The sequence below is a fragment of the Hylobates moloch genome, unplaced genomic scaffold (genome assembly GCF_009828535.3).
Source record: "Hylobates moloch isolate HMO894 unplaced genomic scaffold, HMol_V3 SCAFFOLD_11, whole genome shotgun sequence".
Taxonomy (NCBI): domain Eukaryota; kingdom Metazoa; phylum Chordata; class Mammalia; order Primates; family Hylobatidae; genus Hylobates; species Hylobates moloch.
The window spans coordinates 75,913,631-75,928,297 of record NW_026652286.1 but is presented as its reverse complement, the minus strand read 5'-3'; the positions used below and the strand labels follow the sequence as shown (position 1 = coordinate 75,928,297).

Genomic DNA, 14,667 nt, shown 5'->3' with positions numbered 1-14,667 from the left:
GACTTACATTTTCTTGAAAAAGTTCAGGATGCATGCCTCGAACAAAATGCAAAGCGAACATCAACTGATCAGCCTGCAAAGAATAACAGATATTATCTTCCCTTTTAAAAATTTGTGTCTTTGCAAAAGCATAGTCGTTAAAATTTGGCACACAAAAATCTCTATTCTGTCTTCATATGACCTACTTTTATCAATGTAAGAAATTACTATTCAGATTGCTTTCTACATCTTAGAAACACTTCAAGTCAGGGGTGGGGTCAGAGTAAGTGATCCAATTTTTAGAGAAAGCACTAACAATTATGCAGTGGGCCCATGTCATTAAAAAACAAAACAAAACTAACTTAGCCAGGTGAAACATTAATACAATTGTGAAATTTGATTAGTCATTATCCACCAAATCCACTCCATGCATTAGCAATCTTCAGTTTGTCACTGTGTAGGTTTAAACATATGGGTGACTACATGCAATTATGACAACTATTTTCTCCTTACTAGATAGATTAATTTCCTAAATCAAACAGGAAACTGTAGTGAACTCTTCATTTTCCACACAAGAAGAAAAGTTATACCAAATAAGCCCAAACAACAAATAACTCCTTCAATGTGTTATCACTTAGAAAGTTAAAACATGAGTAACTAATTGAGGTTAGATAACACAGAAAAAACTATCAGATAACCCAATATTTCACAGGTAAAACAAAAACAGAACCAAAAACAGGCTGTCAATAAATAGGTATCAAAAAGACACCAAATCACATAGAATGAGAGTTATCAAAGGAGAAGGTCATGTCTACTTTATCAGAAAACTAGAACACAGATTATGCTCAAAAATTTCTCAGTAAAGGATGAGGGAAAAAAAGAGGGGAAGATAGAAAAATAAGGTAGAAATTAAGATTCAGACTTTCAGGAGCAATCTAAAAGACAAAATAGAAAGAAGGAAGAAACAAAGTCGAAGAATGTAGGAAGTGAATTCAATAATACGCCGCATACATTCTACCAGGTGCTGCCGGTAGTCTTAGGAGGATCATACTCTTTGACTTCAACTCTTTGAAATTAAATAATATATTTACAAAGAATTGAAAACTAATTATTTTTCCATAAGTAAGAATTGGTCCAATTTTTAAGAACATATTAAATAAGAGCCAGAAGTTTATATGGGGCATACAAAATTGAGTAAATAAAATTATGTCTTTATTAAAATATAATAAAACATCTTTCTGGTAAAACAATACTGTGTCAGACATACAGTATGAAAATGGATAAGATATAATTGTAACATGATGTATCAAAAACACCACTCTTAAATACAAGGTACCTATGCAAAATAAGGTTTGATGTTTTAATCTTTTAAATGTTGTGGAAATAAACCAACTTGTTTCCATTTATGGGAAGAATGTTTTCAATCCACATAGTATACTAACTCTACTCTCCATGAGACTGGGTAGGCCTTGTTCTCCACTGCAACCCTATTGCCTAAAATAGGCAGGTGGATAACAAGTATTTCTTATAAGAATAGGCCGGGCGCGGTGGCTCACGCTTGTAATCCCAGCACTTTGGGAGGCCGAGGCGGGCGGATCACGAGGTCGGGAGATCGAGACCACGGTGAAACCCCGAATGAACCGGGTGGGGGGGCCTGTGAGCCGTGACGGTCAAGCGGAGAATGGATGAACCGGGGAGTTGCATGAGCGAGTCTCATTACATGGGCATTAAGAACCCACACAGGGCCGGGCATGGTGGCTCATGCCTGTAATCCCAGCAATTTGGGAAGCCAAGACAGGCAGATCACCTGAGGTCAGGAGTTCGAGACCAGCCTGGCCAACATGGTGAAAATCTGTCTCTACTAAAAACACAAAAATTAGCTGGATGTGATGGCATGCGCCTATAGTTCCAACTACTCGGGAGGCCAAGGCAGGAGAATCACTTCAACTCTGGAGGCGGAGGTTGCAGTAAGCCAAGATCTCACCATTGCACACTCCAGCCTTGGTAACAAGAGTGAAACTCCGTGCCAAAAAAAAGAAAAAAAGAACCCACACAGGTCCAGAATCAAGAAACTGGATACAAATTCCATCCCTCCTATTTTACTAGCCAGGTGACCTTAGCCAGAAACAAATTACATCATCTCTCTTGACCTCAGTTTCCTTCTCTGTAACAGGGGGACAATAATATTAAATACTGTCTACCTCACTGCATTATTTTAATAATTAGATTAGATAATGTATCTGAAGCACTTAGCATGGTACCTAGCACACTCTAAAAGCCCAATAAACATTAGTTATTATCATTTTATTAGTACTAATAATGAATAAAATAGATCCTACATTTTATTTAATCATTATTAATCTTTTTGTCTATGGAACACAATTACCAACTTGCAGGAAATTGAGATAGACAATCAGCAATTGGTGTCTCAGTTCTAGCAAAATGGAATATGAAAGACTAATTTTTAAAACTTTCCAGCTACAAATACCTAAAATCTTGGATAAAAGGTCCTCAAGCATCAGAAAAAAAGAGGGAATTGAAAACCAGAGTGGCATTAAAACCAGCTATGGCTGCCTTAGAGGAAAACAGTCATGGTAGCCTAGGGCACAGCCTACCAGAGCCAACATAAGGAGAAATATTAACAATGAGATTTCTTTCTTTCTAAAACTTGGGCCCTTAAAGAATTATATTATCAGTAAAAATATGAACCAGAAAAAAGTGCCCACGCTCACAAGAAGCAACAAATATACCTGGAATCTGGGGAAAAGAAAAGCGTCCTCTGAAAAAATTAAACATCATACTTGTGCCGAGCACAGACTTAAGGCATAAATTTTAACAACGGACTGACAGGGAGTCTCTAAACAACAGAACTAATCGTGATGTCACTAGGTTACCTGGTAAGAGTTGAGGCAAGCTTGCTTTAGAGAACTACTCCCGTAAACCTGATCTCAAAGAACTCCAAAAGATAAAGTATCACTGAAGATGAGTTCACGGCCCAAAATTATCAGCAAGGGAAAACAATCCACCATAAGCAAGGGTCATTAGACACATCAGAAAACAAGACTAAAATGTTAAGAATTTCAGATAATAGAACAATCTGAAAGAAACTCTAATACAAGTATTATTAAATACTCAAGAATGTAAGAAGGGACTAAACATCCCAGAAGTATACAGCCCTTCCGAAAAAGGCGGATGAAGGAGGGGGAGAGAATTTTATAACTGTTTAAATTAGACCCAGCTGAAGAAAAATTTGTAAAATATAAGTAAAATGAAAGAAAAACCTATGGAAATTACCCACATTAAAATAAAATTGGAACTAAATTTTTAAAAAATGGAATACAAAAAGCCATACATGTTAAAATTTGAACACACACTTTGTATAACTATATGAGCACAAATACATTTCTGAAGACTAAAACTAAATTTTTAACACCTGTTATATAAGGTCTAAAAGGGGGTAACAAGTTGGTGAGAGACTGAAAAGGAGACTTTTTTTCTTTATTTATATGTATACATTATTTGGCTATTACAAAGAGCATGAATAACTTATAACTTAAAAAATTAAGTGGCACATGTTAAAATAAGAATCTTAAGGCCAAGTACCTTATAAAATACGTGGTATAAATAAGGTTCAGAGATTTAAAACTCGAATAGATTGCTGTTGAGAATGAAATTGATGCTGCCTTTTTTGGAGGGCATTTTATGTGTTCCTTAACATTCTACATGTTCTTAAGTTAAGAAATTTCACTTCTAGAAACTTAAGCAAAGGGATCACGTATATGCTCCTAATAAGAAATAAGGATAGTCATTGAAAGATTGTTTATAACAGAGGGAAAACTTAAATAACAATGTCCAATAGTCTATCATAAATAATAATCAAAACAAAATATATATAGCATAGTCCATTTTGTAGAAGGAGGAAGATGTTTATAAAAACATACGTATATGGATAAACATCTGCAAAAACATATTGAAATAGCAAAATTTTAATCAGTGATTTAATTTTAAGATTGTAGTTCCTTTCTGTTTTCTTTCTTAGGTGTATTTTGCAAATTTTCTAAAAATAAGCTTGTATCATTTGCGTTTTTAAAAAAACCCAGTAAATGTTTATTAACAAAAAGAAGCCATCTATTAAGCACAAACCTTCCTACCAAGTTTTAACAGATAATTTATATAGCTTTTCCCATATTGTAATACTTTACATCTAGTATTATATGTATATGTAATTATAAACCTACAGATTGGGATAAATGTGAGATTAAGTCACAATTTATACAAGACATACATACAACGAAAAGACCTTCCTGTAAATACTACAAGCAAGTTATTTCCTTGCCTACAAGAAAATCACACCTACATACGTAAAATTTATTTTATAAAAGTATATATATTGGGGATGTGCGTGTGTGTGTATGTGTGCGTGTGTGTGTGTAGTACTCAATAACTATCTGTTCAGTGAATTAACAAAAACAAACATGTGACCATGTAAAAAAAAATTCCACATCATATGTCATCAGAAAAAGGCAAATTAAAATAAGTCACTACTATACACCTATGAGAAAGGCCAAAATCCAAAACACTGACAGCACCAAATAATGGTAAGGATGCTGAGCAACAGAAACCCTCATTAATTGCTGGCAGGAATGCAAAAGGGTACAGCCACTTTGGACGGCAGGTTAGCGGTTTCTTACAAAACAAAACATATTCTTACCATATGATCCAGCAATTGCCTTCCTTGGTATTTACCTAAATGTGTTGAAATGTTATGTCTACACAAAAACCTGCATATGGATGTTTACAGCTGCTTTATTCATAATTGTCAAAACTTGGAAGCAATCAAGATTTCCTTCAGTAGGTGCCGAATGGATAAACTGTGGTCCTCCAGATAATGTAATTTTAATCAACATTAAAAAGAAATGAGATATTATGCCATGAAAAAAACATGAAAGAACCTTAAACGCACAGTAGTAAGTGAAAGAAGACAATCTACAAAGGCTACATACTGACATACTGTATGATTCCAATTATATGACAAATATAATTAGAATATAATTTGGAACAGGCAAAACTATAGGCAGTAAAAGGATCAGTGTTTGCCAGGGGTTAAGTGAGCAGGAATGATAAGGCAGAGAACATTTTAAGAGCAGTGAAACTACTCTGTAAGATACTAGAACGGTGAAGACATGTCATTTAAATTTCTCAAAATCCATATAAGGTACAATACCAAGAGTGAACTTTAATGTAAACTATGAACTTCAGGTGATTAGGATGTGTCAATGTAGGTTGAACAGTTTTAACAAGTGTACCATTCTGGTGCAGGATTTTGATAGTGAAGGAGGCTGTATAGTATGTGGAGGCATGGAATGTATGGGAAATCTCTACACTTGCTGCTTAATTTTGCCATGAACCGAAAACTGCTCTAAAAAATAAACCATACTTTAAAAAAATGCATTCACAACTATAACATAGCCAATGAATATTACATAGATAAATTTTATTTTATTTATTTATTTATTTATTTACTTTTGAGACGGAGTCTCTCACTGTCGCCCAGGCTGGAGTGCAGTGGCGCAATCTCAGCTCACTGCAACCTCCACCTCCCAGGTTCAAGTGATTCTCCTGCCTCAGCCTTCCGAGTAGTTGGGATTATAGGTGCCCGCCACCACACCTGGCTAATTTTTGTATTTTTAGTAGAGACAGGGTTTCGCCATGTTGGCCAGGTTGGTCTCCAACTCCTGACCTCAGGTCATCCGCCTGCCTCAGCCTCCCAAAGTGCTGGGATTACAGGCATGAGCCACCACGCCAAGCCTACATAAATAAATTTTAAAACCCTCAAAACATAACAGATCTAAGCAATTGGCCATTGTTCAAGTGTGGCTGAAAAACCCCCAAAAACAGTTACAACCAACTAATATGTATATGAAACAACTACCATGAGAATTAAAATACTATAAAAAGCAAGGCCTGTCTTTTGCGGAGATGTGTAGCGTAGTATTCTTAGGTATTAGGTTAAAATTCAGATTTGTATTTAAATAGTGATGAGCTGGAGAAGCTACTAAGATGAATATTTTATAAATTAATGAATCTTTAAAATGATTATAATAACATATAGTTTAAGGTAAAGAAATATATAATTATCAATAAAGATAAATAAGACAATAAATGTATTAATTCAAAACCTTTATCATTTAATGATATAGTTCAACACTTATAATTTAATGATATAGCAGATTCTTTTCATTTGTCTTGATGTTTGTTTTTACAGACACGGTCTCACTCTGTTGCCCAGGCTGGAGTGCAGTAGTGTGATCATAGCTCACTACAGCCTCAAACTCCTGGACTCAAGTGATCCTTCCGCCTTGAACATGCAAAGTGCTGGGATTACATGTATGAGTCACCATGCCTGGCCTAGTTAATTCTTTATGACATATATATCTGTGACACACACAGATACATATATATGTGCATATATATATACACACACACACACACACACAAATGTACACACAGTACTACTACATTTATTTTAGCCATTTCTTCACTTTTACTGAGGAAGAACATTGTAGTCTCTAGGTTCAAGGAACAGAAGTAAAGCCCCTGTCAGTCCATGATCCTCAGATTATCCACTGGAGTCAGTAAACTAATTGCTAATTATTACTGAGCCCAAAACTCCAAAACGTTGTCAAAAAATAGGCACATAATATGTGGACAATGAGTGGGTAATGGTGGTTACCCTTCTCCCATTATCTGGTTACAGAAGATATCTTGACCTTAAGAATGAGCATATAATTACGGTGTTGCTCAGTCACATTGTAGCACTCCATAGACATTGACACAAGGCTTGCCACGTGACCTCAGATAGGCCAACCAGGATCTTCTTCCTTAATTTTCTAAGCTGGAAATGGGAAAGAAAGCTCTTTTGGCCCTATATCTGGTTGCCTACCTATACCAATAAATCCCTTCAGCCATAAGTATTTAACAGTAACATTATAAAGCAGAACAATAATGATTCAAGAATAAAACTAAAAACACAATTTACAGAAAAAGAGAAAAAGAACATGAGCACAAGTGCATGGTTGCATTATTTCCAGTTAAACTGAATTAAAATTAAGAATAAATAAATTAAGGGGCTGGGTGCCACGGCTTACACCTGTAATCCCAACATCCTGGGAGGTAGAGGCGGGCAGATGACTTGAGCTCACGAGTTCAAGACCAGCCTGGGAAAAATGGTGAAATCCCATCTCTACAAAAAGTACAAAAAGTAGCCGCCCATGGTGGTGTGTGCCTGTAGTCCCAGTATTTGGGAGGCTGAGGTGGGAGGATGGCTTGAGCTCAGGAGTCAGAGGTTGCAGTGAGCTGAGATCACACTACTGCACTCCAGCCTGCGCAATAGAGCAAGACTCTATCAAAAAAAGAAAGAAGAGAAAAGAAGAGAAGAGAGAAGAGACGAGACGAGACGAGACGAGAGGAGACGAGACGAGACGAGACGAGAAGAGACGAGACGAGACGAGAAGAGAAGAGAAGAGGAAAGGAAAAGAAAAGAAAAGGGGAGGGGAGGGAAGGGAAGGGAAGGGAGAAAAAAATGAATAAATTAAGGCTTTCTGAATAGTTTTTTTTTTAAAAACTGTCAAAATCCAAAATTGAGCAAATATTTTGGTATCTTTAAAACCCTTCCTCTATTTTTGCTTTATCAGATCAAGAAATTTGGTCACTTTAATTCAACGACAATTTATTTCAATATACTTGAGTTTTGTTAAAAATATTTTAATATCAAGGGGATATATAACAAGCAAAATCTCAAGTGCATAGCTCTTTAAATGAATAACTAGCTAATGAAGAAAAATTAATAAATGACACTAGGCCATTAGATGGTTTAAGTCAACCATACCTCCCATACCATTAAATCCCATAAACTCTAGTAAATAATCAGAGTGAAACTACTACGTCAGGATTAATATGACATTAGGACATCTTAAAGTGAATCTTATAGTTGAGATCAAGTCCACATTTGAAGGCATAGTGGTTTGTTTCAGCTGCATCTTATCAGCAAGAAATCCAGCATCAAGCAGGATGCACTAGAATTTCTTTTTTATTTATTTATTTATTTATTTATTTATTTATTTATTTATTTATTTTATTATACTTTATGTTCTAGGGTACATGTGCACAACGTGCAGGTTTGCTACATATGTATCCATGTGCCATGTTGGTGTGCTGCACCCATTAACTCATCATTTAGCATTAGGTGTATCTCCTAATGCTGTCCCTCCCCCCTCCCTCCACCCCACGACAGGCCCTGGTGTGTGATGTTCCCCTTCCTGTGTCCAAGTGTTCTCATTGTTCAGTTCCCACCTACGAGTGAGAACATGCAGTGCTTGGTTTTTTGTCCCTGCAATTGTTTGCTCAGAATGATGGTTTCCAGCTTCATCCATATCCCTACAAAGGACATGAACTCATCATTTTTTATGGCTGTATAGTATTCCATGGTGTATATGTGCCACATTTTCTTAATCCAGTCTATCATTGATGGACATTTGGGTTGGTTCCAAGTCTTTGCTATTGTGAATAGTGCCGCAATAAACATATGTGTGCATGCGTCTTTATAGCAGCGTGATTTATAATTCTTTCGGTATATACCCAGTAACGGGATGGCTGGGTCAAATGGTATTTCTAGTTCTAGATCCTTGAGGAATTGCCACACTGTCTTCCACAATGGTTGAATCAGTTTACAGTCCCACCAACAGTGTAAAAGTGTTCCTATTTCTCCACATCCTCTCCAGCACCTGTTGTTTCCTGACTTTTTAATGATGGCCATTCTAACTGGTGTGAGATGGTATCTCATTGTGGTTTTGGTTTGCATTTCTCTGATGGCCAGTGACGCTGAGCATTTTTTCATGTGCCTGTTGGCTGCATAAATGTCTTCTTTTATCCTCTAGATCTATGTTAAAGATTATTAGCTGTAAATCTTAGTTTCTTCCTCTGCATAACAGAATTGTTGTAAGCATTAAATGGCAGTATATGTAAGGCACTTAACAAAAGGTGATCAGTAAAATAACTATCTGATATACAGTAAACTGACATACTATATAATAGTCATATCAAATTTACTTCCAAACATTCCATAAACCCCATGATCCTCAAAGAGACTAAGGAAGCGGTAAAAAATCTAAGTAATTCATTCCTTTTACTTCTACTCTACTATATTTATTGCTTTCAAATATATTCAATGAAAAGTATAAAAGAAATGTTACCTTGTGAAGAGAAGTCATGCTTTAAGCTCAAAGCAGTTTATATAACATTGAACTTGGGCACTTACATATTGCTTGAAACTAAATCACTCATTTTCATGAATAATTTTATGCACATTCAACTGTATTTTCAGAAAACTCAAAGGATTAGATACAATTCTAGGAGTTTCAAAGTTATTTAAGCAGAAGAAAATTATCTCACTTATTAAGATTCACTTTAATAGCCACAAGTTACAAAATTTCTAAACATCCAACCACAGAACTTCCACTTTTTCATATAAGAAAAACTAATCTTAGTAGAAAAAATAGCAGAATCCAAATTAAACTATTTGCACACTAAATACAATCATGTGAGGTTAGTAATATTACACTTTAAAACATAATATATATCTGAATTTTACTCCATCAACAAACAAATTCATATGGAAATGGAGGCAAGGTGAGCGGCATAGACATTAACTTTCAAGAAGTTTGCATGAAAACAACTTCTCCTCATATTCCACCATTTTTCTATGCCATTTCAAATCTAAGATATTAATTCCAAGAAGTAAGGGAAACAGTAAGAATATAGTATTCTACTTCCTGTGGATTCAGTTACCTACAGTCAACAGTGGTCTCAAAATATTAAATGGAAAACCCGAAAAACAAAGAATTCATAGATATTAAATTGCAAGCCATTCTGAGTAACATGATGAGATCATGTACTGTCTGGCTCCATCCTGTCTGGGTCATCAATTGTCCCTTTGTCCAGTAGATCCATGCCACATATGCTGCCTGTCCGTTAATCACTTAGTAGACACCTCAGTTATCAGATCAACAGATCACAAGAAGGGTGAGTACAGTACAATAAGATAGTTCGAGAGAGAGAGAGAGAGAGAGAGAGGTACCACATCATATAATTTTCATTACTATATATTGTTACAATTGTTCTATTTTACAATTGTTACAATTGTTCTATTTTGCTATTGTTACAATTGTTCTATTTTACTATTAGTTATTATTGTTAATCTCTTACTGTGCCTAATTTATAAATTAAACTTTATCACAGATATATATCTGTAGATATAGATATGTATAGAATAATACCAAAGCCTACATATATTATGTTTTTTCCTATAGGGTTTGGTACTATCTACAGTCTTGGGCACCCATGCGGGGTGTCTTGGAATGTATCCCCCATAGATAAGAGATGACTACTGCACATGCTCCCAATCCTTCCTTCCAACCATTTTCTTTCTTTTATTATTATTATTATTTTTTTTTTTAAGATGGAATCTTGCTCTGTCACCCAAGCTGGAATGCAGTGGCGCGATCTCAGCTCACTGCAACCTCCGCCTCCTGGGTTCAAGCAATTCTCGTGCCTCAGTCTCCAGAGTAGGTGGGATTACAGTCACACCCCACCATGCCCAGCTAATTTTTGTATTTTCAGTAGAGACGGGGTTTCACCATGTTGGTCAGACTGATCTCGAATCCTGACCTCAGGTGATCCGCCTGCCTTGACTCCCAAAGTGCTGAGATTACAGGTGTGAGCCACCGCACCCAGCTCCAACCATTTTCTGTATACTCACCCTTATATAGTTGAAAATGAATACTCCAACAACTTCCATTATTTTGTACCTATTCTAAATTATAAAGTGAAATGAAGAAACAATACATGAAGGTACTTAGATACAAAAATTGTTTTATTATAATCATAAGTTTTAGGAAACAAAATATATAATTTATCCTATAATTGTTGAAATAGGTAACTGAAATAAAAACTTTTGATCTCTTGAAGAAAAAACAATGGAATAGCTAATAATATAAACTGAAAGGGCTAGACAGCTTTCTTTATCTGTTTTAGTTTATTAACAGTCTAAATTTCCTGCTACAAAATAAGTCAATCATGTTTCTGTTCCAGGTCAACTTGCTTTCAGTTCAATGTGATGTGAATATTAATAATCCTAGTCTCTCTCTATTTCAAGAGTCTACTGTTGCCAGACTGCCGTCACCAACACAACAGCAAATTCAGCATGAGAGAAACCTAGCAGGTAGTTTAATGTTATGCTGACTGCTAAAAACCCTAAAAGCTTTCATTAAATATAAAATTGGTTCCATCCTAAGTAAGGTTATAGTGATAAATTTGAGAAATGTATCTCATTGCTTTATGATTAATGTGCTTTCTGAATTTTTATTAATCACTGAAACTCTATGGAATGTTGAATTTAATATTACTCAAACAGAAATACGAATTTTCCAAAACAGATATTCCATCATCAATTAAAACATGTCTTAAAATAGCTTTTTAAAAATGATTTTCACATGTTCACAATAGAAAAGTATTATTCAAAGTAAGCAATGAAAAATCCCAATTGAGTACTAACTAAAATATTAATAAGCTTAAGCCTCTCAACGTCTCTCCTAGTGAACAAAATGCTGCCTTTTGCCTAATATATGCATTTTTAAAAGTTAAAGTAACTTCAAAGAAATAATCTCACTTCAGTCACTATAGTTCACTAATGTATTAAATCATTTTATCCTTCCCAAATTACATTATAAAGTATGACACAGGGGTTCAAATTTCATCAGTGAATATACTGTATTACTAACAATAAAATGAGAATATATAAACTGAGGTAAGACACATAACTTAGAAACAAGCAACTAACTCCTAATAAGAAAAGCTACTAATATTTGAAATGAACAAGAAGGAAGTTTATATTCTCTTTTGCCATAAACAATTTTTAAGAATAATATTTATTTATAACATATCCACTTTCAAAAAAGATTTGGGGCAGCTTAAAATAACTGTAGCTCCATAACATTTTCATAAATCACAGCCCATTTCAGTGTTACACTTAGGTCTTAGAAATAAAAATTTAAAAACCATTAAACACATTATTACAAGACTGACCAATAATGAAACTTCGTAGGCTTAATGTATTGCCTAGAAAATAAACCAGATTAAAGCTACATTAAAAAAACTACTCATACAAATCTAACAACCTAGAAATATAAATTAAGTAAATCCAATGATTAAAAAATAGAAGATAATAATTACAGCAAAATAGACTTGTTCTATACAAAGCAAAAGCGTATTTAAAATATCAAGAAAACAGATGAATATGGCAAGATAAGGGAGGAAGGTAGAAATAAACAACTTTAAAAACAGTAAAGAGGATACAAAACAATAAGATAACATTTATAAACCATAGCTTGGTAAAAATTTAAAGGACTGATAACATCCCAGGTTGATAAGGTACAACAAAGGAGATAAAGATACACCTTTATTATTATGTGGGTAGAGATATTAACTGGTAAAAAGCTTTTCAGAAAGGAATCTGCTAATATTCAATAAGATTTATAAAGCAATCCTTGGGCCAGCAATTATACTTACAGAAATTTACTGAATAGAAATACTTATACTATACATAAAAATAAGTGTACCATATAGGATATTCACTATAGTCATGTACAAGAACAAAAAATGTATAAATAATCTAATATTCACTGAGAGTAGTAGATAAAGTAGTATATGGTCATATTATAAAATACCACACAGTCACTAAAAATAATGAAGTTAACATGTTTATACTTATGGAAAGATCTTCAGGCCTTACTACAAAAAAAAGAGAGAAACTATGGAACAAAATATATAGCAAGAAAAATCTAAAAATTATATCTATATATTTGTACTTATGAATATAAAGAGATAGGAAATGGATGACAAGGAACAAATCAAACCTTGAACTGGTTTACTCTGATGAAGGAATAAGGGATGGAAATAGTTAAATGGATCTTTAAGGTTTCCTTTCTATATAGTTCCATTAAGCTTGAAACTCTAAAAATATTTTAAAGTTTTGATTGTATAATGAAAAAGTTTTAAGTATTGCATGAGATAATACATTATACAACGTTAGACAAAATAGGATATCTATAACTAATGAAACTTTCACTATGAAGGTTATCTTCATAATTAGGATCATAACATTTTAGTAACAAAATGGCTTTGAGATAATTTGCTTATAATTTCCCATTTTACACAAGGTAAAATTGAGGCTTAAAAAATGAGGTTTGGATTATAGTCAAGTGCAAAATCTTTAAAAGGAAAATATACAGCGTAGAAGGCAAAATGACTTACTAGATGCAACCAGGTGGAACAGCTCCCACTGAGGGGCCAAGAAGACTGGCGGGCCCTAACAGATCTTCAGAGGGAAAGCACCAAGAGTGATATAGGGAAGACACAGAAGCTGGGTGGAAGGAGGAGAAAGCTGGGAACCCTACCCAGAGCTACTGCACACCTGGACTTGTTCCTGGCCCTCAGTGGCTCCGGGGACTAAGTGAGTTGAACTGGCAAGATGCAACCTTTTCTCACCACAGGCCTCTGGAACCCAGGCAGGAAAAGACCCCTCGACCACCATAGACACTTGAGTTGGCAGGGAGAGGGGCTTAGAGAAATGGTAGGGGCAGCAAGCCAGCTGATGTGGAGCCCAGGGGGTTCGGTACCGGAGTATGTGCAGCAGAGCTGCCCAGGGACGGCCATTCCCGGCTCAACTTGCTCCCACTGGAGACTTTAGCTCTAAGGGAACTGTTTGTCCTGAACTCTACAGGGCAGTCTTGCCCATTAGACTAGCTGTTTTAACCTGAGCACCCCTTGGTCTGCTGGCATCCTCGGAAGCCCCAATCTGGCCACGCCTGCTTGCAGGGCAGCCTCAGGTGCCTAGGGGACCTGCATTGGCAGACTGTGCCTGACTGGCAGAGAGCTCCAGCAGAGCTGTCTCCACAGCTATGCACCAGCCCATGCACTCCCTCCCCACACTCCAGCTTCACCACGATCCACAGCAACTCCACACATCTTTGCGGTGCATGTATGCATGGCCAGCTTTTGCTTTCCTTGCCATACCAGCATGTGAAAGTGCAGTCTATCCAACCTCCCACCACCCACCACGATTGCAAAAAGAGCCTTCGCAGGCAGAGAACCAGCTGGCCCCACCCCCGCCAGTGGCTGACTTTTGTGCTAAGACTGCCACTGGAATGGAACTAAGTGCAGAGAAGAGAGGATTCTTCCCAGACCTGAGTGACCACTCCTGCTTGCAGGGGCACAGAGAAGGCACCCACCTGCACCCACAGGGGCCCTGCCCTTGAGCCAACACCACCTGCAGTGTGATCATGCACACAGTCATCAGCAGGGGCTCCACATGCCCTCCCCGCAGCTGTGCTGCCTCCCCCACCTTGGTTAATGCAAGCAGAAAGGTAGGCACTCTGGGACCATTTAGTACCCTGACACCGCTGCTGCTACCACTGCTGCTGGCACATGGAAACAGGGATGAATCCCACTGTAACCACACTATGAAACACTTTAGGTAACACCACCTATCCCAGTGTAGTGACCAGAGGTCACAGAGCACCTTGCCCCACCTACCCCTACTGCCCTACGTGTGGATTCCCAACCACAGTGGAT

The 14,667-nt window shown here is 36.3% G+C and overlaps 1 protein-coding gene across 4 annotated transcripts in view; it reads right to left on the bottom strand.

The window, feature by feature from the left end:
• The window catches only part of DYNC2H1 (dynein cytoplasmic 2 heavy chain 1), a 388,044-nt gene that overhangs the window by 202,408 nt on the left and 170,969 nt on the right, over nucleotides 1-14,667 (bottom strand). For all 4 annotated transcript variants that reach the window (XM_032167257.2, XM_032167258.2, XM_058446233.1 and 1 more), the window contains one exon: nucleotides 8-73. In XM_032167257.2, the coding sequence (XP_032023148.1) occupies nucleotides 8-73 (66 nt within the window). The remainder of the gene's footprint in view (nucleotides 1-7; nucleotides 74-14,667) is intronic.